The sequence below is a fragment of the Haliotis rufescens genome, unplaced genomic scaffold, assembly GCF_023055435.1.
Source record: "Haliotis rufescens isolate VD_foot unplaced genomic scaffold, xgHalRufe1.0.p SCAF_26, whole genome shotgun sequence".
In the NCBI taxonomy this organism is placed as follows: domain Eukaryota; kingdom Metazoa; phylum Mollusca; class Gastropoda; order Lepetellida; family Haliotidae; genus Haliotis; species Haliotis rufescens.
Genome location: NW_025963957.1, coordinates 3,470,638 through 3,497,593, shown reverse-complemented (window position 1 = coordinate 3,497,593; position 26,956 = coordinate 3,470,638). Strand labels below are relative to the sequence as shown.

The 26,956-nt window shown below is 42.0% G+C and overlaps 2 protein-coding genes across 8 annotated transcripts in view; one reads left to right on the top strand and one right to left on the bottom strand.

Moving 5' to 3' along the window:
- The window catches only part of LOC124115243 (dynein axonemal heavy chain 1-like), a 121,709-nt gene extending 112,373 nt beyond the window's left edge, over positions 1 to 9,336 (top strand). For all 7 annotated transcript variants that reach the window (XM_048402451.1, XM_048402447.1, XM_048402450.1 and 4 more), the window contains one exon: positions 7,131 to 9,336. In XM_048402451.1, the coding sequence (XP_048258408.1) occupies positions 7,131 to 7,252 (122 nt within the window). In that variant the 3' untranslated portion in view covers positions 7,253 to 9,336. The remainder of the gene's footprint in view (positions 1 to 7,130) is intronic.
- Positions 9,337 to 17,991: 8,655 nt separating this feature from the next.
- On the bottom strand, positions 17,992 to 25,659 carry LOC125383660. The gene is made up of 3 exons (XM_048402359.1): positions 25,580 to 25,659; positions 18,861 to 19,701; positions 17,992 to 18,021 (listed from the first exon to the last, which is right to left on the bottom strand). The coding sequence occupies exons 1-3, from the start codon at positions 25,657 to 25,659 to the stop codon at positions 17,992 to 17,994; spliced, it is 951 nt and encodes a 316-aa protein (XP_048258316.1).
- Between the last annotated feature and the right edge of the window lie 1,297 nt (positions 25,660 to 26,956).

Genomic DNA, 26,956 nt, shown 5'->3' with positions numbered 1-26,956 from the left:
GAAATGACTTAATATGTCTGTGCAGCATTATTTGTGGTTTGAAACTGAATAATAGTTTGGGCGGCAAGGTGACCCTGTGATGTAAGTCAATGTACAGTTGTCTCCCTTTGCCATGTCAGGCTCAGCTGGTTGGACTTAACCTGATCCTGACCCTTGACCTGTTACCACCACACCCACAGTCATTGGTTCCCCAGTGACTCTGACCAGCCAATCAGAGGTTTCAAATCACTGCACCTAACACATTATGCAACATTAGCTACTAGTTGAAGCTGTTAGTCTAGTACAATTCTGTCCCATCTAGTTAGCTCAGTTAATAATATCAATATGATAACACTAAAATGAACTAAACATGATACTACAGACACGTGTAGGCTAGAAGACTCAAAACTTTTTTGACCCGTGAAGATCCGTGGTAGAATAGGTCTTCAGCAACCCATGCTTGTCGTAAAAGGCAACTATGCTTGTAGTAAGAGGCGACTAACGGGATCGGGTGGTCAGGCTCGCTGACTTGGTTGATGCATGTTATTGTATCCCAAATGTGTGGATCAATGCTCGTGATGTCAATCACTGGCTTGTCTGGTCCAGACACGATTATTTACAGACCGCCGTCATATAGCTGGAATATTGCCGAGTGCAGCGTTAAACAACAAACAAACAAAACAAATCAAAGGTTTTTTGCAAAAACTGTCCCCCTCTGATTGAAACAGGGCTTTGATGGCGATATCACTGTCAGCGCTAATATTTATAGAAAAGTTCATCTTTCTTAATCATTGTCAGTAGGCATGTTGAAATAATGACATGTATCAGCAGACTTCAGCATGGTCTTTTCTCCTCAATACTGTACTGCCTGTATATATATAGTATAATGTACACATGGAGAGGCAGTACTCACAGATTACTCTCTACAGGTAATTCACAAGGCATGTTTAATACATTGATAAGTTAACAACAATATTTGTATTGCTGATTTCAAAGAAACAAATTCAGTAAACTACATTTATAACGAAAACGCTTATAATGAATAGATGGATATAAAACACTGTTTGGATATTTTGTCTTTTGTTTGACTGTTTAACGCCACACTCAGCAACATTCCAGCTATATGACGGCGGTCCGTAAATAATCGAGTATGGACCACACAATCCAGTGATTGATATCATGAGCATCAATCCACGCAATTGGGATACGATGACATGTTTGTTTTTTTGTTCCGGCCTTTTGCTGTATATATGCTGCATATATGCTTACAACAAACTATATTTATAATCAACTAAAATTAGTGGTCCCTTTGAGTTTGTTATAACCATAGTTTACTGTATGTGCAACTGTATGTGCAACTGTATGTACAACTGGCTGTACAACTGTATGTACAACTGGCTGTACAACTGGCTGTACAACTGTATGTAATAAAATGAGTTGTAGAGGTAGGTTACCTGTAGGTTTATCCTTGCTAAATTTAATGTAGCTCATAACATGTGGGTTAGGTTTCAAATGTTAAATTTAACACTACATTGAAAACAATGACTGTTTATGTCCTAAATACTGTTCAAACAATATCTCACTCACTTCAAAAGACCCAGGTTGTGACTGTAATTCTAATCAGGCTAAATTAGAAGGTTAGTGATTTATTGTAAACTGTTGACATTTTTGATGTTTAGTTTTGGAAAACAAAGTAAATCCTTATCTGTTGTTGCTTTCACATGCAGGTGTCGAAGTTTGATAAGTTGACGGATTATGTGTTGTCATGTAGCAATCTTATCCACGTCCATGTAAGAGAACGTCATCAACACACTTCTCTATCAGCACATCATGTTATTTGTGTAATATTCAGCCACTTGAGAGATCATGACCATGCACGTCTGTCTCGAGGGCCACATATAACTAATAGAGATAAATTTGGTACATTTTAGTAGATTTATTTGAGACATGAAATTGCAGTTTCTGTGTGTGTTGATTTAGGAGCATGTTATTATATTTGTCAATGATAAGAGCTGGGTCGGTACGGTCTACACTGTAGCAACAGTTTGTGTTCAGTGTAGTTAAGGTATTAATACTTTAACCCAAACATTGAGGACCACCCGATTTTTTCATACTACTCAAGTCAATCATGCCATGATAGATTAACTATAGCAAGCTGCAAAATCAGGTGGTCCTTTACTTGTTTTGAGTAGTATATGTGAGGCTAGACCAATTGAGCTTCTTGTCTGATGGATCTTCTCTAATATATTTTGCAATAGTATAAAAATATTATTAATATGAAATATAATTTGTAAAACTTCGTTTGATTGAAAATAGTTTAAGAACTTGTTGGTTTTATTTATCTTAATGGACTTATTTCAAGGGTTTGGTAGGAAAATACATCGTACCATCCCTGACATTTTGGTTTGTAGATTATCATGAGAATGTGTGGACTTACCGGTACGTAACTTCACTTACAAGACAATAATTGTCCCAGACTAAGTAGTCACAACTGGGATTATATTGCATACTACCTGAAAGTCCTTGTTAAAACACTCATGTTACAGATTCAATATTGAGAGATTCACATCATTAGAAGTAGGACAATAACAACCCAACTTCCCCATGGAAGTCCTTACGAACATTTGGTAAACAACAATCTGTTTTCTCCAGACAGCGTGAGAGAGATAGCATGTTAGTCCGGGCCTGCCTGGAGTGAAGGTGTGGTCAGCTACACATGATGTGTTTATTGATGTACTTGGCCCATATGTTATGAATGTAGGTACAGACATCTTGATTCAATAGTGTCAATGGACGTCATCAGTAGCATACTTGATGGACACATAGTGAAGTGAGTGATTGTCACTGTAGGACCAGTTTAACAACTCGTATGGATGAGGGATATTTTCATGATTCAAGGTCACAGGATTATCTTCCCATTGTCCTACATCTGCAACAAAAATGAAGACTATTGATTTTGATCAGGGAGGTTGTTTGCTTAGTGTGTAAAGGTTGCCACCAGAGTTACTATAGCGATGTCCTTTCAGTAGGGAGGATAGAGCAATGCCGTGTTCAGGGCTGGCAGACATAATCCCAGGTCATATGATTTTGTTAATGAGACGGACATTTTTGGGGTCTCCTAGTTCCGCCCATCAGTTTATTTATCCATGTTAATCATAGTAAAAGTCAGTTGTTGTGGTTGATATAACAGGTTGAACAAATATGTACCTGTAGTACCTGTGTTGACCCCAATACCTGTAGTACCTATGCTGACCCCAATACCTGTAGTACCTATGCTGACCCCAATACCTGTAGTACCTGTGTTGACCCCAATACCTGTAGTACCTGTGCTGACCCCAATACCTGTAGTACCTGTGTTGACCCCAATACCTGTAGTACCTGTGCTGACCCCAATACCTGTAGTACCTGTGTTGACCCCAATACCTGTAGTACCTTTGCTGACCCCAATACCTGTAGTACCTATGCTGACCCCAATACCTGTAGTACCTATGCTGACCCCAATACCTGTAATACTTATTCTGACCCCAACATCTGTAGTACCTATACCTACATCAGTACATGTAGTACCTATGCCAATACCTGTAGTACCTATGCTGACCCTAATACCTGAAGTACCTGCTGACCCCAATGCCTTTAGTACTTATGCTGTCCCCAGTATCTGTAGTACCTATGCCGACTTGCATCAATCAAGTTTTCGAGCGTGACCACCTGATCCCGTTATAAGCATCTTACGACAAGTATGGGTTGCTGAAGACCTATTCAACCCTGAATCTTCATGGGGCAAAAGGCCGACCCCAATATATACAGTCCGTTTGACTCCAAATGAGAACGATGAATTGCAAAATATCTCGAAATCCAGAAAAGTGTATGAAACATCAATACGGTACTTGACCATGAATACCCTGTACCAAACAAAATCTGAATTTTTTTTATTTTAAGACCAATGACAGATAAAGTTCTTTAAGAAACTATCATGTAATTTTGTATAGAAATGTGTACATGACACGTAGGGGGGACAAACCGTGGAAGGCACAGCGCAAGCACGCATGCACTGCACAATCTGTGTTAGGGGAAATGACAGAGCGTTAGAGGGGCCGTCTCATGATAATTTCAGTCGCAATCTGACTTGCTCATGCCATAGATCTCGTCGTCGGAACTGCTGGTGCCTGAACCGACTGCCACTATTATAGGTTGGACTGTTGCTGGCCGTAGTCCATCTCGTGACCAATAACGTGGCTCTATCTTGTCAACGACTGTGGCCACACAACGCCTCCATGTTTCTACTGTTATCCGACCAAGGGATTCCTTTACGAGTTGTTCAACGTCTCGTAATTTGAACGTTGTGTTCAATCGTCCAACGTCACCCTTGACGATGCCCCATACCAACTCGATTGGATTCAGGAATTTATTAATTGCATAAAAAGGCTTTGCTCTTTCTGCTTCACTTCTAAAGAAATCATACACATTCAACATCAACTGTTTAACATCTGCTGAGTAGCGCATCTTGTCATTGAATGAACACAGTCACTGTGTAGCACGTGCAGACCGTGCTTGCGCTGTTCCTTCCACGGTTTGTCCCCCTACGTGTCATGTACACATTTCTATGCAACATTACATGATAGTTTCTTAAAGAAACTTCATCTGTCATGGGTCTTAAATTAAACAAAATTCAGATTTTGTTGGGTACAGGGTATTCATGGTCAAGTACCGTATTGATGTTTCATACACTTTTCTGGATTTCGAGTTATTTTGCAATTCATCGTTCTCATTTGGAGTCAAACGGACTGTAGTCGGGCGTTACCAAAATGTAAGTTAACGTTATAATGGTTTATTTGTAACTGTAGACTATTATGGAATTGTAAAGGATATTTTCAGCTTGGTTGTGTAACGTATTGGTGCATGAACAAGCAAGTTATTGTTCCCAAAGAGACATCCCCTGAAGAGAACTGCTTTCTTCCCCGGATAATTACACTGCTGTCGACAGGTCGGAGAAAGTATGACTAAAGGGAGTTGCCCAAAATGAACTTATTGATATTGGCTCAATTTGCGTCTAAGGACTTAATTGAGTGTACGACATTTGATTTTTTGCCTAATTGTTTGTGATGTCAGTGAGCAAAGTAGCAAGTTATTGTAGGTGTACAATGACCTAGTGACTACATGCACTAGCCATGCTTCACTCCAGTGGCTGCATTCCTCTGCTGTTTACCCACCTGTTGACAGTCAGTCACCCTGCAGCTCTGTGAGATAGCAATCTTGTATCAAATATAAAGTAGTGGAGGACCAGACATTTAGCTTTCTATGGGGAAATGTTTGGCAATACTAACTGTTCAGAGTACGACTCAAGAGGTTTAATGTATATGCTTGGGTACAAATGATTTAAGCCAAGTGAAATTGTTATATTCATGTATTTTCTTAATGGACATTTTCGATATGGTTGTTAGTTTTCGTTCATAAATATGTTCTGTAAACACTGGACACAAGTACACTGTATTGTAATGTACTGGTGTGCCTTTTATATGTCTGTGTTGTACTCGTGTGGAGCTGCTGTAACCCATGTGTGTCAGCTGTTGGGGATTTGGGGAAGAGTTAGATCCCCAGTACCCATGTGTGTCAGCTGTTGGGGATTTGGGGACGGGTTAGATCCCCAGTACCCATGTGTGTCAGGTGTTGGGGATTTGGGGAACGGGTTAGATCCCCAGTACCCCATGTGTGTCAGGTGTTGGGGATTTAGGGACGGGTTAGATCCCCAGTACCCCATGTGTGTCAGGTGTTGGGGATTTGGGGATGGGTTAGATCCCCAGTACCCCATGTGTGTCAGCTGTTGGGGATTTGGAGACAGGTTAGATCCCTAGTACCAGTGTGTCAGCTGTTGGGGATTTGGGAACAGGTTAGATCCCTAGTACCAGTGTGTCAGCTGTTGGGGATTTAGGGACGGGTTAGATCCCCAGTACCCCATGTGTGTCAGCTGTTGGGGATTTGGGAACGGGTTAGATCCCCAGTACCCCATGTGTGTCAGGTGTTGGGGATTTAGGGACGGGTTAGATCCCCAGTACCCCATGTGTGTCAGGTGTTGGGGATTTGGGGATGGGTTAGATCCCCAGTACCCCATGTGTGTCAGCTGTTGGGGATTTGGAGACAGGTTAGATCCCTAGTACCAGTGTGTCAGCTGTTGGGGATTTGGGAACGGGTTAGATCCCCAGTACCCATGTGTGTCAGGTGTTGGGGATTTAGGGACGGGTTAGATCCCCAGTACCCCATGTGTGTCAGGTGTTGGGGATTTGGGGATGGGTTAGATCCCCAGTACCCCATGTGTGTCAGCTGTTGGGGATTTGGAGACAGGTTAGATCCCTAGTACCAGTGTGTCAGCTGTTGGGGATTTGGGAACGGGTTAGATCCCCAGTACCCATGTGTGTCAGGTGTTGGGGATTTGGAGACAGGTTAGATCCCTAGTACCCCATGTGTGTCAGGTGTTGGGGATTTGGAGACAGGTTAGATCCCTAGTACCCCATGTGTGTCAGCTGTTGGGGATTTGGAGACAGGTTAGATCCCCAGTACCCATGTGTGTCAGCTGTTGGGGATGTGGAGACAGGTTAGATCCCCAGTACCCATGTGTGTCAGCTGTTGGGGATTTGGGGATGGGTTAGATCCCCAGTACCCCATGTGTGTCAGCTGTTGGGGATTTGGAGACAGGTTAGATCCCCAGTACCCATGTGTGTCAGCTGTTGGGGATTTGGGGACAGGTTAGATCCCCAGTACCCATGTGTGTCAGCTGTTGGGGATGTGGAGACAGGTTAGATCCCCAGTACCCATGTGTGTCAGCTGTTGGGGATTTGGGGATGGGTTAGATCCCCAGTACCCCATGTGTGTCAGCTGTTGGGGATTTGGAGACAGGTTAGATCCCCAGTACCCCATGTGTGTCAGCTGTTGGGGATTTGGGGACAGGTTAGATCCCCAGTACCCCATGTGTGTCAGGTGTTGGGGATGTGGGGACAGGTTAGATCCCCAGCACCCCTTGTATGTCAGGTGTTGGGGATGTGGAGACAGGTTAGATCCCCAGCACCCCTTGTATGTAGATGTACCATACCATTGTGGCAGTTAAGGGGCTCACTCACTCAGTATTTTTTTATATCTGAAATATATTTGTGTTTCAGGTACTCTGTCCACTACTGGTCACTCCACCAACTTTGTGTTTACTGTGGAGCTGCCCAGTGACAAGGACTCTCGACACTGGATAAAACAGGGCGTGGCCATGCTGTGTGCCCTCAACTACTGAAGCACCTGTGCAGGACTGTGCATTCACTCATCAGACCACTGTTTGTGTTACAGTTGGAATTCCAAACTATTTACTTACACGTTTTTATAACGAATTGAAAAATGTTTTACCCCATCTGTGATATGTTTTTTTGTGTATATAAAATAAATTATTATTATTCATTGAAATGTGAAATATATTTGAAGTATATTTATAGTGAAATGCTGTTGAGTGCTAAAATTGTAATTTACACTAACTTGTGATAGTTTTGACACTGCTGTTAGTCAGTAAGAATTGTTGCTATGCAGAATGTTACCCTCAGACAACAGGTTCTACAGCATTAACTTCTAGATGGACACACCCAGAGGGACGCTACCCTCAGTCTCTAGAGGTCATGCTTCAGTTACTAGCAGCTATTTTGTGAGTTCAGGTTCAGCGACTCTGGCTTCAGGTTAAACATAAACACACATATTTTAATTGGCATATTTTTCCCATTTAGATTAACTACTGGTATATTGTTAATGTAACATTGCAAAGTTAATTCAGTTGAAATATTTATTCATAACATTGGATAGTCTTGTGTTCTGAAATTTGATTTAAAATGTTGAATTGTCAATGATCATAAACATGTCCCAGTTTTGGGGGCTATTATGATGGAAGGATGTGGTATAGTGTGAGAGTTGTGGAGTATATTCAGGAGCAGTTGGTGCACACCTTGCCAGCTGATGAAGAAGGGATCAGCCTAAGGTCACCTACACTAGCAGCAGCATCTGCAGCACCATGGAACATTGTCACCAGCAAGCTGTGTCTTTAACTGTCTTGGTGTTGCCAAAGTTTCACTGTTGAGAACACATGAATGACTGTCTACCACCTGAAATACTGCTTGTGTCATTTATGCATGACTGAGTCTTGACAACATTGCCATTTTGATGCCGGGAGTTGTTGGACTGTAGGGATGATGTATAGAAAAAGAGATTTAGCAGCAATCTGTGGACCTCTGTCGTTAATGTCTATAGGCTGTGGGGCAGGCTGACCTCAATTACAGACAGCTGTGGCGTAGTGGACAATGGTTGCAGTGGTCACTCCAACCCCCCATCGACCCTCAGTCCATTTTGGCCTGTATTGACTTATCTGGATCAAGGCTGATGCAGGTATTAGCCCAGGTGCATCACAACAGCAGTGGGGCCAAAACCATTGGTAGTCATATATTGCTCTGAAGTCAGTTTCTCACTCTTAAAATCATTTTGAAAAACCTGAATAAGTATTTGTGACTTTGAAAGTATTATTTTCAAGAATTTTACTGTTTTCCAATACGTTTTAAGATTTTAGCATTAAGTACACGTTTTTTTAACTACCTTCCATTTTGTGAATATATTTATTTTAGATTTTCAGCATTACATTACTGAACGAAACTACAGCATGATCTTTGTGATCAATTTTTCAAAGGTTTTTCTGCACTGCTGATGACAGTATTATTAATCTAATAAAAAATTATGGATTTTGTTGTGGAGTGATAAGTATTTCGTGCTTATATTTCCATGTATAGATATGGTTGTGTATGTCATCAGCTGTTGTTGTTTGTCTATATCAGATGATTGACAGCAGAGTGACATATGTTACACGTCAATATTACCATGGTCAGGCAGTATTGATGTATTGATCAACACCTCACAACTCCTAAGCAAAATCTAAGAATAACAATACACTTTGATCAATCAAATTTGTTTGACGTTAATTATATTTTTAGGACTGAGGTATACATTTGTGCAAAAGTTTGTTCATATTTTATTATTTTTTAAAATCATATCTTACAGTATGATATAGATGAATATTCCATCCGTGCGCGCATGTTTGTAGTCACAATTCATGTTGAAAATTGTGACAATATTTTGTTGGTTCTGTGATAACATTCACATATGGCATGACGTAGTGTGGCCAAATATGATGACTAATGACTACCGAGTCTGACAGTATTATCTTTCCGTCCATGTGGAAGATTTGTATTTCACCGTGAAATATTCATGGAAAGTTGTAGGTTGACACCACAGCCCACTGGTAGGGTACACATTGTATTCTTGTTGACCCAATAAATGATGAGATCACCACTTAATCATTTGTTCTCTATGTCTGGGATTTGAATTTATCCCAGTTTCTATGGTAATATATGGCTAGGTATTTTGGGCAGATTAGACCCCCACCAGTCATGCCATTACAGTACAGTTGTTCTGTAGACTGTGGCACTGACTTCCCACACTGGTAGATGTCCAGGTGATAAGTCACTGCAGGCTTTCATCCTTCATTAAGTTGAGACCCTATGATGTTACTGAAACACTTTTCAAAGTGAGCCAACACACTAGCTTGTTTCACAGATCCCAGTGCATATGTCTAACAAAAGACACACACACACACACACACACACACACATACACACACACACACACACACACCGTTCCATCCCTCATCCCAGCTCTTGCAGCCTATACTCATCTTCTCATCTCTATCAGCCTATACTTATCTCCTTCCCAGCTCTAGTAGCCTATACTCATCTCCTTCCCAGCTCTTGCAGCCTATACTCATCTCCTTCCCAGCTCAGTAGCCTATACTCATTTCCTTCCAAGCTCTTGTAGCCTATACTCATCTCCTTCTCATCTCTATCAGCCTATACTTATCTCCTTCCCAGCTCTTGTAGCCTATACTCATCTCCTCAGCTCTAGTAGCCTATACTCATTTCCTTCCCAGCTCTAGTAGCCTATACTTATCTCCTTCCTATCTCTTGCAGCCTATACTCATCTCCTCAGCTCTTGTAGCCTATACTCATCTCCTCAGCTCTAGTAGCCTATACTCATCTCTTCCCAGCTCTAGCAGCCTATACTCATCTCCTTCCCTGCTCTAGCAGCCTATACTCATCTCCTTCTCATCTCTATCAGCCTATACTTATCTCCTTCCCAGCTCTTGTAGCCTATACTCATCTCCTCAGCTCTAGTAGCCTATACTCATCTCCTCAGCTCTAGTAGCCTATACTCATTTCCTTCCCAGCTCTAGTAGCCTATGCTCATCTCCTTCTCATCTCTATCAGCCTATACTTATCTCCTTCCCAGCTCTTGTAGCCTATACTCATCTCCTCAGCTCTAGTAGCCTATACTCATTTCCTTCCCAGCTCTAGTAGCCTATACTCATTTCCTTCCCAGCTCTAGTAGCCTATGCTCATCTCCTTCTCATCTCTATCAGCCTATACTTATCTCCTTCCCAGCTCTTGTAGCCTATACTCATCTCCTCAGCTCTAGTAGCCTATACTCATTTCCTTCCCTGCTCTAGCAGCCTATACTCATCTCCTTCTCATCTCTATCAGCCTATACTTATCTCCTTCCCAGCTCTTGTAGCCTATACTCATCTCCTCAGCTCTAGTAGCCTATACTCATCTCCTCAGCTCTAGTAGCCTATACTCATCTCTTCCCAGCTCAAGCAGCCTATACTCATCTCCTTCCCTGCTCTAGCAGCCTAATCTCATCTCCTCAGCTCTTGTAGCCTATACTCATCTCCTCAGCTCTTGTAGCCTATACTCATCTCTTCCCAGCTCTAGTAGCCTATACTCATCTCCTTCTAAGCTCTAGCAGCCTATACTCATCTCCTTCCCTGCTCTAGCAGCCTATACTCATCTCCTCAGCTCTTGTAGCCTATACTCATCTCCTCAGCTCTAGTAGCCTATACTTATCTCTTCCCAGCTCTAGTAGCCTATACTCATCTCCTTCCCAGCTCAAGTAGCCTATACTCATCTCCTTCTCAGCTCTCTAGCAGCCTATACTCAGCTCCTTCTAAGCTCTAGCAGCCTATACTCATCTCCTTCTCAGCTCTAGCAGCCTATACTCATCTCCTTCCCAGCTCTAGTAGCCTATACTCATCTCCTTCTAAGCTCTAGCAGCCTATACTCATCTCCTTCTCAGCTCTAGCAGCCTATTCTCATCTCCTTCTCAACTCTAGCAGCCTATACTCATGTCCTTCTCAGCTCTAGCAGCCTATACTCATCTCCTTCTAAGCTCTAGCAGCCTATACTCATCTCCTTCTCAGCTCTAGCAGCCTATACTCATCTCCTCAGCTCTAGCAGCCTATACTCATCTCCTTCTCAGCTCTAGCAGCCTATACTCATCTCCTCAGCTCTAGCAGCCTATACTCATCTCCTCAGCTCTAGTAGCCTATACTCATCTCAGCTCTCTAGCAGCCTATACTCATCTCCTCAGCTCTAGCAGCCTATACTCATCTCCTTCTCAGCTCTAGCAGCCTATACTCATCTCCTTCTAAGCTCTAGCAGCCTATACTCATCCCCTTCTCAGCTCTAGCAGCCTATACTCATCTTCCCAGCTCTAGTACCCTATACTCATCTCCTCAGCTCTAGCAGCCTATACTCATCCCCTTCTCAGCTCTATCAGCCTATACTCAGCCTTCAAAGCTCTGAAAGTTGAGGGTTCCCTTACATAATTATTACCTGCTCAGTGACTGTCCCACAAAGAGGGGAGGTGGGGTAGCCTAGTATAGTGGTTAAAACGTTTCTGATGCCAAAGGACCAGGTTCTATTCCCAAAATGGGTACAATGTGTGAAGCCCATTTCTGGTGTTCCCTTCTGTGATAGTGGTGGAATGTTGCTAAAAGTTGCAAAATCCATAGTTACACACTCACTCCCACAACGAGATCTTAACTCACTCACTTGTACTATTTTGATCATGAGGATCCCAGCCCCTCCCTCTAGGCACCCAACAGGCCAATTATTTTGTCTTGTCATCCAGTTTAAGAACTCTTGAGTCATAACAGTGTACACAGCTGGTACAATTCAATTAGATTGGGATGTTCACATATTGCATGACCATGCATGCTCATAAGATAAGGGCTAATAGTTGATTGATTGTTTTGTTCTTATCAAGAAAAAAATGAAAAATATATTCAACGTTGAAAGAAAATGGCATCTGCATGAGAAACATTTCATGGCATCCAGCGTACTGCACAACTTCCGGAATACAACTTAGCAGGGCTGACGTCAGGCATGCCAGAAGGTGTTGGCACCCTCCTCCTTGTTAAATCAGGATCCTGGCTGTGCTGTGTTCAGGATCCTGGATGTGCTGTGTTCAGGATCCTGGTTGTGCTGTGTTCAGGATCCTGGCTGTGCAGTGTTTAGGATCCTGGCTGTGCTGTGTTCAGGATCCTGGCTGTGCTGTGTTCAGGATCCTGGCTGTGCAGTGTTTAGGATCCTGGCTGTGCTGTGTTCAGGATCCTGGTTGTGCTGTGTTCAGGATCCTGGCTGTGCAGTGTTTAGGATCCTGGCTGTGCTGTGTTCAGGATCCTGGCTGTGCTGTGTTCAGGATCCTGGCTGTGCTGTGTTCAGGATCCTGGCTGTGCTGTGTTCAGGATCCTGGCTGTGCTGTGTTCAGGATCCTGGTTGTGCTATGTTTGACTATTACATCAGTGCAGATCTCACTCACAAGAACATACCCAATGAGTTACAAAGTCAGAACAATACCTGCAAAAATAAAACATTATTTTGCTCCGTATTTTGGAAAATACAACTGAGGGCAGACCAATATCATTGTTTTGCCAAAAAGCCTTCTCGGAACTATGGTAAAACAGAATAGTAAAATTGCTGAGTTTGATTGAAAATCTTGTTTGTCGGTTTCTTCGAAAACTAAACTCATGTCAGCATTATCAACATCTGGTTAAATACATACTTTGAGGTACTGACTCGGAAAAGCTGGTCAAGGAGGACAATCATGAAGTGATGTCAGCATTATCAACATCTGGTTAAATACATAATTTGAGGTACTGACTCGGAAAAGCTGTAAAACATTGAATTAAATTTGTCCTACATTTAGGAAAATCTTCAGACGAAGAAATTTAAGAATGTTGCGCTGAAAATCCTGAACTGGAAGAAATCCTCAAAAGCATGTGTAGAATTAGGATCCCTCTGGTGCTGACTGGTCAAGGAGGACACTCATGGTGAAGTGAGAGACTGGATTATTAAGCATGTTATCGCCAAACACTGCGTCAGTGTTTCAAACAAAAACTGCATATTCAGCCCAGTCTTGTGTAATGTGGCTGAAGATGATGATAAACCTCACACACGCCCTGACGGAAATACCAACACATGTCACTGTTCTAATGACCACGATGCAGACTTTCTCAAGATACAAGTGACCGCCTTCTAATAAATATCCTAGAAAACAAACACTACCGGCATTCTGAAGAATTATACTTCACATATTTTTGTAGAATATAAGGAAACCTCAAAATTCGAGAAATAGTTCCTGAAGCCTCCACTGTCTCCTTCAGTGGTGTTTTTAACTTCCGAAGAAACACTGTGTTAAGTCCTTTCCCAGAACCTAACACTAATTTTCACTGTATAGTTATCAGATCTCAAAATCCATTTGTTCAGAAGGTTATATCCTATACCCTAACACATGGTGATTCTTTGAGTCCTTATAGTTTCAGAAGTGATAAAATGTAGCATAGTTTTGTATCATTTCTCAGTATCTCCCATACATTCATCTCATATAGAAACAAACCCCAAAGCATAGACAATTCAGCTCGTTTGTTTATCCGCTGTAGTTGGTCTACATGGAATTCAATTACATTTCAGCCTGTAACCGATGCCTATAAAGTTATTGCCTTCACGATAAGGGACGTCCCAAGTACACATAACCTATTGCATTTCACCCAGATACCTTTTCAAGGTTTTGCATAATCAATTAAGTCAATACGACAACCTAAATTATATTTTGTTCTATTCTCTTACAGAATATTCCAGCATATATGATCTCAATTGCGTCACAGCAGAATAACACACAACACAATGTGCGTAGTACAATGATGGCAAGTACGACTATGTCGTACAACGATGTACTGTACGTCTGTCATTCATAAAGGACCGTTAAATATTTTGTATTCATATACAAGTGATGCTATAGTGGAAAGTAAGAATAGAGACCGTAAGCACACTGTAACACCGAGAATACCCTTGTTATTCCAATGTGTCTTGCGTATGCATGACAGAATCGATCACTAATGACGAACTCCACACAGCTGACGAAAAGTCCCTTGTGAATTTCGTCACTGAAGAATTCAACGACGCCGGAAGATTGTAATAAATAATGTTTGAGTTTACAAGACATTGTTATTATTCATTGCTATAAATTCCTACAGTGTCACAGCTTTCGGGCGACAGTCGAATCTACACCAATGTTCTTAACGGAAATAGAAACGAGAAGGATTGATGCGGGCATAATTTATACGCCAATATTCTCTCAAAAGCACTAGGTCGGTGACACGTGCCTCATTCATTGTTGACAATAAGTAGCGGCAATTTCTCAAACCCACTCCCCCAACCCAGGGCATCAGCTTGTTTAGATTGTCTTTATAGCACATGCACGTGTGATCGATAGTTTAATATTCAATGCAGGGTTTTAGCTCTTAGTTTCACCTCATGGGGTTAGTTTGGCCTTATTAATTCAGAACATAATAGGTTTAGCTTGAGTGCTGTCAAAATTGCAGGGATATTAATCTGTTGTTATAATAATGTCCATCTATTAAATGGTCATCACCCGTTAGTGACAAATTGTTCTACTATTCAAGGGATTTTGTTGAATGTGAATTATTGAATGCCGTTTGTTTCAACTGACTTCCGAATATTCTAAACACTTCCTTATACAACCAGTATCATTTGTGTCTGGCTTTAATTTCACCCTTGGTTTAGCCTATAAACAGCCGACGAGTACTAATAGCTTAGACAAAAGAAATATGATATTTTTGCCACCTTTTTCGTATTCGTGACTATGCTGTGGCTATTTTTATTATCAACCATATATTGGTGCCGATATTGGTACCAATAAATAGTAAAGCAGATGAGTACAGCACCAATGAATATCGGAAAATAACCGTACCTATTTCAGGAGAAGATCTTCCACTTGGATAGACTCTACAAAATAACAATCCCGTTGACACACTATTAGTATATTTAAAAAATATTATTGGAAATGACAACGTTCCAAGAAATCCAGCGGGATTGCAGTCAGTACTATTTGATAACGACATATATAGTATTGCGAATTATAACATTGAATACTTTAATACTGACCTAGCTGCCATAGTCTTAATGTATCCCTATAGTATCTTGCACTTATGCGCATCTGCAAAGTGGAAGAAAATAAAAAGTTGTAACGATAATGTGGGGTTATTAAACAGAGCGGCACACTAGTAATGAATGTCGCATAGGCAAAGAAGAGCAGGACAGAACCAATACATGTTGTATAGTAAAGGCAGATAAGTACCAATGAATCTTGTAAAATAAAAGCAGACAAGTAGCAATGAATCTTGTACAGTAAAAGCAGATAAGACAGTACTAATCTGTGTTGTGCAGTAAAGACAGAGCAGTACATAACAACGGTATTACAGATTATTACAAACAAAGGAATATGTGAATGACATCAGATCAGACGTCATATGCATGTTCTGTGTCTGTTGACGTCATCTCCATGTTCTGTGTCTGTTGACGTCATCTCCATGTTCTGTGTCTGTTGACGTCATCTCCATGTTCTGTGTCTGTTGACGCCATCTCCATGTTCTGTGTCTGTTGACGCCATCTCCATGTTTTGTCTGTTGACGTCATCTCCATGTTCTGTGTCTGTTGACGTCATCTCCATGTTTTGTGTCTGTTGACGCCTTCTCCATTTTTGTGTGTCTGTTGACGCCATCTCCATTTGCTGTGTCTGTTGACATCATCTCCATGTTCTATGTCTGTTGACATCATCTGCTTGTTCCGTGTCTGTTGAAGTCATCTTCATGTTCTGTGTCTGCTGACATCATCTGCATGCGTCTGTGTTGGCGTCATCCCCATGTTTGTCTTCTGCATGTTCTGTCTGTTGATATCATCTGCATGTTCCGTCTGTTGGTAGTATCTGTATGTTCTGTCTGTTGATATCATCTGCATGTTCTGTCTGTTGATATCATCTGTATGTTCTGTCTGTTGATATCTTCTGCATGTTCTGTCTGTTGATATCATCTGTATGTTCTGTCTGTTGATATCTTCTGCATGTTCTGTCTGTTGATATCATCTGTATGTTCTGTCTGTTGATATCATCTGCATGTTCTGTCTGTTGATATCATCTGTATGTTCTGTCTGTTGATATCATCTGTATGGTCTGTCTGTTGATACCATCCCCATGTTCTGTCTGTTGATATCATCTCCATGTTCTGTATCTGTTGATATCATCTGTATATTCTGTCTGTTGATATCATCCCCATGTTCTGTCTGTTGATATCATCTCCATGTTCTGTATCTGTTGATATCATCCCCATGTTCTGTCTGTTGATATCATCCCCATGTTCTGTCTGTTGATATCATCTCCATGTTCTGTATCTGTTGATATCATCTGTATATTCTGTCTGTTGATATCATCTGCATGTTCTGTCTGTTGATATCATCCCCATGTTCTGTCTGTTGATATCATCCCCATGTTCTGTCTGTTGATATCATCTCCATGTTCTGTATCTGTTGATATCATCTGTATATTCTGTCTGTTGATATCATCTGTATATTCTGTCTGTTGATATCATCTGTATGTTTGTCTCTTGATATCATCTGCATGTTTGTCTCTTGATATCATCTGCATGTTTGTCTCTTGATATCATCTGCATGTTCTGTCTGTTGATATCATCTGCATGTTTGTCTCTTGATATCATCTGCATGTTTGTCTCTTGATATCATCTGCATGTTTGTCTCTTGATATCATCTGCATGTTCTGTGCACGCTTACGTAAGGATGCTGCACCAAGGTCGAAGAAACGTGGTCTGACACTGACGAGGAATGCGGGACACCTCCATTAATCCTCTCCCTTGCTGTGATGGAAGTAAGACGGCATATTGTGGCCAATCACGGATTGGTCCATAAATACAACATAATTCAGATGAGAGTTGGACCGGTGAGTGCCTGGCATCACGCTATGGCGTTACATGCTGTCTCTGACGTCAAGGCTACATCGATAGTATTGACCTATTGATCGATAGAAGAAAAATGTGGTCATTAACCAGTGCAGCAGAGAGAGGATCACGCAGAATACTGGTGCCAAATTTGACTTTTGGTCTTGGAGCGATGACTCAATCTGTCTCAAACAAACATCCCTCCCCCACCCCTACCTAAGTTAACCCCATTTGTTCGTGTGTAGAGTGCTTAAACCCAACCCCGTGGGGATTTTCGATAAGCATATAAGTTCTCGGTAACCTATGCTTGTCGTAAAGGCGACAAAACAGATCGGGTGGCCAAGCTCGGTGACTTGCCTGGATCGGTGCTCATGAAGCCAATGACTGGATTGTCATTGTTTAGATGCGACCCATGAAGATTCGGGGAAGAATTGGTCTTCAGTAACCCATGCTTGCTTAAAGGCGACTATGCTTGTCGTACGAGGCGACTAACGGGATCGGGTGGTCAGGCTCGCTGACTTGGTTGGTGATGCATCAATTACATGGATCGATGCTCATGATGTCAATCCCTGAATTGTCTGGTCCAGACTCGATTATTTACAGACCGTCTCATATAGCTGGAATATTACTGAGTACTCCGTTTAACAACAAACTCAGCAATATTCCAGCATACTATATGGCGGTCTGTAAATAATCGAGTCTGGACCAGACAATCCGGTGATTGACATCATGAGCATCGTTCCACGTCGATATAGATGTCGACGGTGCATAGACGCTGGCTCACGTGCATTATCAACGTCGGTGAATCATGCACATGCGTCAAACAGGCACACTATCTGAAACACGGTGAATCTATTATCAGAGTTATGAGATTGTGAAACGGGGTATTTCCCTGTTTTCAGATGGATGTCACGACCGACAAGTTGATATTCGAGTGTGGCGGTGGGGCTGGGATTTCATGGAAAGAAATATATTGTACCTGATAATTCGTGAAATAAATAATTATGCTTCAGACTGTTAGAAATAAATAATCTGCCTGCCACTAAAGTGACATTGTTGCAAGGTGCCCCCTCCCACACAAACACCACCACCCCATTGTCTCCGTGCGATGAGAGTTATAACTCCCCAATTGACTGATGTACCTCATTAAAGGCGAGTACACAGACCGGCATAGTGGTGAATGCGGGGTTTGAATCAACTTTGTAGAGTTCAGTTCCTCCTCAATGCTAACGCTAAGGAGTTTAACATTCCTGTGGAGCTGTCATGTCGACTTCCTGCTGGAACAAATTCAGAGCCCCAGTAGGGCTAATTAACGCCGTTGTTCATATGAATAGGAATTATTGGAAAACCAGAGTTTGGTATATTTAAAGATGATTGTAACATAATATACCCCTAGGACTAGCAGTGCACCGTCGCTTCTCCCACACGCCCTTTATGTTCTTGCATTGCGTGTTCCTTTAACAGAGAAAGGGCAATGTTTGTGGCAGGTTTTAACACCTGACTTGTCGCCGCTGTAATTACACGAAGGGAAATATCAAAGCTAAATCATAATGAGTATAGACTTGGGGGTATATAAATATATTTAAATTAATTATTGTTTCATTTTATACTTATAAATGAACATTGAAAAAAACCTTGCAAACCCCTGTTTTTGATATCGCCTGGTGTCACTAACGTCATAGTCCGTGGTTGTCACCTGTCTGTGACATGGCCTGGTGTCACTGACTTCATAGTCCATGGGTGTCACCTGTCTGTGACATGGCCTGGTGTCACTGACTTCATAGTCCATGGGTGTCACCTGTCTGTGACATGGCCTGGTGTCACTGACTTCATAGTCTGTGGGTGTCACCTGTCTGTGACATGGCCTGGTGTCACTGACTTCATAGTCCGTGGGTGTCACCTGTCTGTGACATGGCCTGGTGTCACTGACTTCATAGTCTGTGGGTGTCACCTGTCTGTGACATAGCCTGGTGTCACTGACTTCATAGTCCGTGGATGTCACCTGTCTGTGACATGGCCTGGTGTCACTGACTTCATAGTCTGTGGGTGTCACCTGTCTGTGACATAGCCTGGTGTCACTAACGTCATAGTCTGTGGGTGTCACCTCTCTGTGACATGGCCTGGTGTCACTGACTTCATAGTCCGTGGGTGTCACCTGTCTGTGACATGGCCTGGTGTCACTGACTTCATAGTCCGTGGGTGTCACCTGTCTGTGACATGGCCTGGTGTCACTGACTTCATAGTCCGTGGATGTCACCTGTCTGTGATAAGGCCTGGTGTCACTTACTTCATAGTCCGTGGGTGTCACCTGTCTGTGATATAGCCTGGTGTCCCTGACTTCATAGTCCGTGGTTGTCACCTGTCTGTGACATGGCCTGGTGTCACTGCCTTCATAGTCCGTGGGTGTCACCTGTCTGTGATAAGGCCTGGTGTCACTTACTTCATAGTCCGTGGATGTCACCTGTCTGTGACATGGCCTGGTGTCACTGACTTCATAGTCCGTGGTTGTCACCTGTCTGTGATATGGCCTGGTGTCATTGACTTCATAGTCCGTGGTTGTCACCTATCTGTGATATGGCCTGGTGTCATTGACTTCATAATCCGGGGTTGTCACCTGTCTGTGACATCGCCTGGTGTCACTGACTTCATAGTCCGTGGTTGTCACCTATCTGTGATATGGCCTGGTGTCATTGACTTCATAATCCGGGGTTGTCATATGTCTGTGATACAGCCTGGTGTCATTGACTTCATCGAGCGTGGATATTCATCACCTGTTAGGGACATGGCCTATTTTTAATAAGAAAATATCAATGACACTTTCCATCAAAACCTGTGAAGAAAACGTGTGTGTGTGCATGATTCTAGCTTGACACAATACAATATCAATAGCAGTGAATATTCTACACATAAATTTCAGAAAGACAACAAAAATAGTTTATTTTGAAATATCCAAGTACTTCAGAACAACACTAGTATCAATATCCCATTCCGCTGATCTGTATTGGTACAAGGATTACATTTCAGAGTCCTGTTGTGGCAACTATCAGCTATTTGGTCACAGGAGGGCTTCTGTAGTTAGAGAAAGTAGGCCCGACCATGGCATTAGGATCGTATTAGGGAACTCTATTAATACTGGCCAGTGTTGCTGCACGCAGTCCGTGTCAGGGCAAGGGTTGATGGCGTGACAGCTGTTGCACACCCCCTTGAGCCTGAGAACTATCGGGCTTGTATCAGTATCGATAATATTGATAGAAGGATATTGCGGACTTGAAGATAATACGAGGGGATACAGGCATATGGTCATAACCATGTAGGGCACGTTTGGGGCAACCTTTCGTATGTGTATAATGGTACATGTATAGGTATGTGATGAAAGACCCGCCCGTGAGTGATTGGCATTCCCTGCCCTACCTGATTTCCTAGAGATCTGACCATATGGTGTTGTGTTTTCTATCAATTCCCTTCCAGTAACTGTACGGGAGGACAGTGAGTGAGTGAGTGAGTGAGTATGGTTTTACCCGCCCGTGAGTGATTGCAATTCCCTGCGCTACCTGATTTCCTAGAGATCTGACCATATGGTGTTGTGTTTTCTGTCAATTCCCTTCCAGTAACTGTACGGGAGGACAGTGAGTGAGTGAGTGAGTATGGTTTTACGCCGCTTTTAGCAATATCACGGCGGGGGACACCAGAAATGGGCTTCACACATTGTACCCATGTCGGGAATCGAACCCGGGTCTTTGGCGTGACGAGCGAACGCTTTAACCACTAGGCTACCTGACCGCCCCTACGTGAGGACAGGGTTAGACAAGGTGTCCAACACTCCAGTGGTGTTGTATGGTGCTCCTGGGTTGGGTCGGGTGGTCAGGTTTGGTGTCTTGGGTGATTACATGCCAGCACCCACATGGGTACAATGTGTGAAGCCCATTTTTGGTGTCCTCTGCCGTGATATTGGTGGAGCATTGCTAAAAGCGGCGTAAAATACAACTCACTCACATGTCAACAAGGCCTGATAGGTAGATCGTTGCTAATCTTCAGTTTGTTTGTTTATTGGTTGGTTCACGCTGCACTCAGCATTATTCCAGCAATATGACGGCGGTCTGTAAATAATCGAGTCGGGACCAGACAATCCAGTGATTGACATCATAAACATCGTTCTACGCAACAGGGATATGATAACATGCATCAGCGAGCCTTACCATCCGATCCAGTTTGTCGCCTCTTACGACAAGCATGGGTTGCTGAAGACCTATTCTAACCCGGATCATCACGGGACAGTCACTGGATTGTCTGGTCCAAATTCTATGATATGCATGCCGCCGTCACTTAGCAGGAATATAGATGCCTGTGGCGTTACTCAACATTCACTTATTCCTTTCAGTGCTTGAGTGAAACTCCTCCGCCAACGTGAAAGTGTCTTGACTGTCAGGAAATGAGTTGCTAGTGTAAAGACTAGATTATCAAAGCTATTAAAGGGACCATTTCCGGAAACAGTCATAGTGCAGTTTAGTAATGCAAATATTTATGAATCCAATGTGCTGAAACAGCAGTTTTAGGTATGTTTACATTCATGCTAAGGAGTACTACAAGCCGTGGAGTGTTAGTGGTCTCGCATATACTGTCTGATCCCGTACTGACAGCATGGCCATTAGGCGGACACGCGAATTTTTTAAAGGATTATTTTTCTTTATTCATTAAAACTTTATTTGCATATAAGTGCAATAATCTTGAAAGTGACGTTAAACCTCACCTCACCTGATTTTAATAATCATACAATTACCTTTTCAAATAGTAATACAACTTGTAAACTGGTTCACATAGTTAATTCCAAAATCGATGAACACAATTCAATATTTGATTACGTGTGTCATTGATGTTTCCCTGCAGCGTAAAATCATACTAACTCACTCACCCACTCGTTCCCTTACTCACTCACTCAATCGCAGGTTCATTAAGTATACTTGAGACTGCTATCGAGTTCCTATTGACCTGGTTAGCTGTAAAGAATATAAGTAAACAGAATTATCGGCTAAGTACGATTGTAGATAAAGTGGCTTTCATAAGGTATGAATAGAGGGTGTTTATAGTTGTTGGTCACTGTACATAGATCATTGTCGGCAGAATCATCCCTTATAGAACCACCAGAGTTGTCCCCGGTGGACTGGGGGTGTTTATGGGGGTAAGTACGACCGTCTCACCGAGTGTAGCTCGCTTGGACGCGTTACTATAGACAATAGATGAGGTCTGGCGTTGCGGGCACAGAGAAGGTACAGCTATAGCGAGAGACGGATGAATAGATTGGCGACAAAACATTAGGGGAATTAAAAGCAAGGTGAAACGAACATAAGAATGTATTTAGATTCGTTATGCAAGTCTAAACGCGTTCCTTGTCCAATAACCTGTTCCTTTCCTAAACATGTTTAGAAGTGTGTTCAAACGCTAAGGGGGTGGTCGGGTAGCCTAGTGGTTAAAGCGTTCGCTCGTCACGCCGAAGATCCGGTTTCGATTCCCGACATGGGTACAATGTGTGAAGCCAATTTCTGGTGTCCCCCGACGTGATATTCCTGGAATATTGTTGAAGGCGGCGTAAAATCAAACTCACTCATTTAAACGCTAAGTATGTGGAAGAAATACACATATTTTAGGGCCTTAAACTCTTGGATGTTGGGTTGTCGTGTTGGGGGTGAAATGTGTTCCATTTCTAAACATGTTAAAGACATATACGAATGTATAGCCCGAGAAAGGGTGGGAGGGTGCTTGTTTCGTCACGTGGACATTATGCTTATCTTGCTCATATCGCCTCGTGATATGTACTTGTTTATTTGATCACTCACTACAATATGGAACTGGGTCAGGTTGAGAGGATAATTCTAGATAGGATTGCATCAGCCGGGCTTGCATCAGACACCAGCCACCGTCCCACGTCAACGCTGTCGACGTTGGCACTGCATACGACATCCTCTGCTTACACGGCATGTGGGTGAGGCAGCGGAGGCTGGTCGATTAGGAACTGTGATATACTAGTCAGATACGTATCATAGTGGTTCGGGGCATTGTGAGGGCATGATGCAATTTATAGAAACACTTAACGATTTGAATACCAATTTACATATAAATACATACAAATATGTAATTCATATACAAATATTTGTAAATAACTACACGATGAAAAATAGCAAAAACTAGTTGTAAATTACACTTACGATACGTTTATACCAATTTAAAAATGTTAAATCAATTTCCAACAGAATCAGCTGTGCCGTCAGTGCAACACGCCATGCTTGATGGAAGCGGACACCGGGAATCTGTTGGTTGACGACGCAGTCATATTCCAACTACACAACGGCGGCCTGTCTAACAATGACCATCAGGATTTTGTTTGTTTGTTTGTTTGTTTGTTTGTTGTCACCCTTGATTATCCAGTGTATTATATCTCCATGTCTGTTTGTCTATTCATTAACGCCGCACTCAGCAATATCCCAGCTGTATGTCTGTAAGTAATCAAGTCTGGACCACTCAATCCAGTGATTGACATTGATCCAGGCAATTGGGGTATGATAAGATGTATCAACCAAGTCAGCGAATCTGGCCGACCGATCTAGTAAGTCGCCCCGTATGACCACCAGTTGTAGCTATATTCCAATACACAACAGTGCATCGATACATGTCCGTACGCTATAGTGAGCCTTAGTCGCATCACCTTATCTAGAGCCTGGCTATGACGACGGTTTCTCGAAACTACGATTATGTCGAACGTATGACGTCTTTTTCAGTTTTTCCTCGAAACTACGATTATGTCGAATGTATGGCATTTCTTCTGTTTTTCTCGAAACTATAATTATGTATGACCTCTTGTTTACTGATTTACCTGGAGAAACCAACGAGTTTATATAGTAACGAAATACAAAGGATCATAATTAACACCAATATAAGAGCAAATGATTATCGGATCCTGGTTCGACTAAGGGGGGCAATTCATCATCTTCTTCTTATTATTATTATTATTATTATTATTATTAACATTATTATCATTATTATTAGTTTTATTACTAAACTCTTTTATGAAATGACACATATGTGTAATGTAGTTCACCTCAAACCTAATTGGTGCATACTTAAAGGAATCTACGAATTTTGGAAACTTGAAATTAAATCTATTAAGTTATATTTAGAGTGAGTCAATACATAAAAACGATCAGTGTCTTCTTCTCATTCTTTCTTGGTAATTAGTGAATTAGTGAAATCTATTAGAAATTATCATTACATCCAGTTCTTATCGTATATGGCTGATAGAAATATACTTTGGATAGTGAAAAAATATACCGTAAATACAATGAACTTTGTGATGCTCGAGTCACGTGATTCTGATAAACATATATTGTTTACAGTAAACACGGACTTGATCAAAACAATTGCGTAGTCGTATTAACATTCTGGTGATAACGATTGTAATGCTAAGGCATCACCCATTGCTATATAATGTGTATGTAAATATACTCCACGGGGAGATCCATGGTTATTTTCAACCAATTAGGAAAGTAACCTACACTGTTTCGACTGACATTATGTAACAGCATTACTCACAAACAAAATTTCCACCATGAGCACGGAAAACTTGCAGTGTCCTATATGTGTATATATTAGATCAACAACATCATCGCACACATTACTAAACGCAATTCAATAACCGCTGAACTGGGATTCTTATTTCGTTAATTATACAAATTTGTTTTTGAATAAACTGAATCCATCCTGCATTGGACCGTGTTGTTTCTTGGGCAGGGTAGCCTCGTGGTTAAAGCGTTCGCTCGTCACGCCGAAGACCCGGGTTCGATTCCCGACATGGGTACAATGTGTGAAGCCCATCTCTGGTGTCCCCCGCCGTGATATTGCTGGAATATTGCTAAAAGCGGCGTAAAACCATACTCACTCACTCTAGACTGTACAAGACGCGATTTACATGACTTTCTATTTCTGTCTCCATAACACAGCACAAAGACTATTACACTAGACAAGTGACAAGCGCAAGTGATTAGTGCTAGATGTTTGAAGGAGAAACGTTTCCGGTTTGTATAATCAGGTTTGACTAAGGCTGTAGCTGTCGCTAGGAAAATATTCTTAAACGCTCTATGTGGGCACGTTGCTATGTGAACAATTTTACATTCATCGCTGTTGGTTTTGATACACAAAACGTAGGTAAATACAGTCATGTTAAGAAACAAAATCAGCCTGTGGTATTATTGTTTGTTTGCATAATTATTATTTATAAATTTATAAATTCTGTTACTTTTGGTAACTATGAACACCGATTCTGTACGACCTTTTGCCCACTATTCATGAGGCAAGAAAGAATATATATTATCAGGCAAACTCCTAATCAACTGTATGGTCTCTCACTCCCCCGACTTCCGGTCTCCACTGACCCCACTGTCCCCTGCCACCCCCAACTTCCGCCCACAACCTCTACCGGCGGCCATCTTGAATCTCCAGAAGCCACGAAGTAATCACCCCGACCGGAAGAAAGGAGTCTTCACGCGGGGGCGTTTCATGTCCTCTTATCGCATAAATAGCAATATGGCGAATTCATGACAAGATTATTAAAAGTGTTGTTATGGTAATGGCACTTCAGTGGCTTTTAAGAAATGTTTCCTAGACTCTGTAAGAAATCTTACAACCACGTACAAAATATTTGCTATTTTGAATCCGGTGCATGATGTCATCTTGTCGAGACTGATGAAGGATGATGTTGTACTTCAATTTTATGAATAACAGTTCTATTTTGTTTATCTTTAAAAGATATTTTGAAAGTAGGTGTGAAGATTTTTGTGGATGTTCGTTTCATCGGTGCAAGTACAAGGTCGTTCGTGACGTCTCCATGTTTATGTTATCGTTCGGCCTCGGTAAATTAGATAGAAGTGCTCTCGGAAAAGCGATAATGTTGCTTCCCAGTTAACACATATGGATGTTGCAGATCAACAAAAGTCAATGACAGTGCGCGGGCGAATAAGTGATTGGCTGATAAAAGATATGTGGCAATCTATATGCAGCAATACTGGTGGCAAATATACTGAGTCAAATTAAAAACTTCACATTTTTAAAAGTAATCCCATTTATGATATACAACGGACAAATGTATCAGAGAAGGTAATTTTTAATCATTAATGTCCAAAGAAGGATTTTAATTAACGGTGGTTACCATAATTTGTTCCAAGCACCTACGGTATTCGGTAATAACATCAACGGTTTAAATCATAAGTCCCAAGCACGAGAATCTGATGGCACACAAGTTCAGTAGCGTGTATGGCCACCATGTGCGTTGACAACTGCCACACAACGCCTCCGCATGGACCTTGTGATGCTTGTGAACACATGATTGGGAAGACGACGCCATTGTTGCTGCAAAATGGTGCCAAGATCTTGCAAATTCTGTGGTTGGTTCTGGAGAGTGGGCAGACGTCTGCCAAGAGCATCTCGGACGTGTTCGATGGGATTGAGGTCGGGAGACCTTGACGGCCAGTCCATGACGTTGACTCCCGCATTCTGAAGGAAATTCCTTGTCAAAATTGCTGTGTGGGGTCTGGCATTGTCGTTGGAAGATCAAACCGGATCCATGTGCTGCCATAAAAGGCAGAAGTTCTGGTGCCAGTACCTGGTCGCGGTAAGCAGCAGCGTTGAGGTTGCCACGGATGACAAGAAGCCTGGAACGTGCATTGCAACAGAAAGCACCCCACACCATGACACTTCCGCCTCGAAATCTGTCAACTTCCTGTACAC

Excerpts from the sequence above, each read along its gene's own strand:
- LOC125383660 (XM_048402359.1), bottom strand. The coding sequence starts at position 25,659 with ATGGCCGCCGGTAGAGGTTGTGGGCGGAAGTTGGGGGTGGCAGGGGAC. Across the intron at positions 19,702-25,579 it reads GGAGACCGGAAGTCGGGGGA|ACAGGTGACAACCACGGACT; the intron begins GTGAGAGACCAT and ends GCCATATCACAG. Across the intron at positions 18,022-18,860 it reads TGACAACCACGGACTATGAC|ATAGTGTGCCTGTTTGACGC; the intron begins GTTAGTGACACC and ends ACCGTGTTTCAG.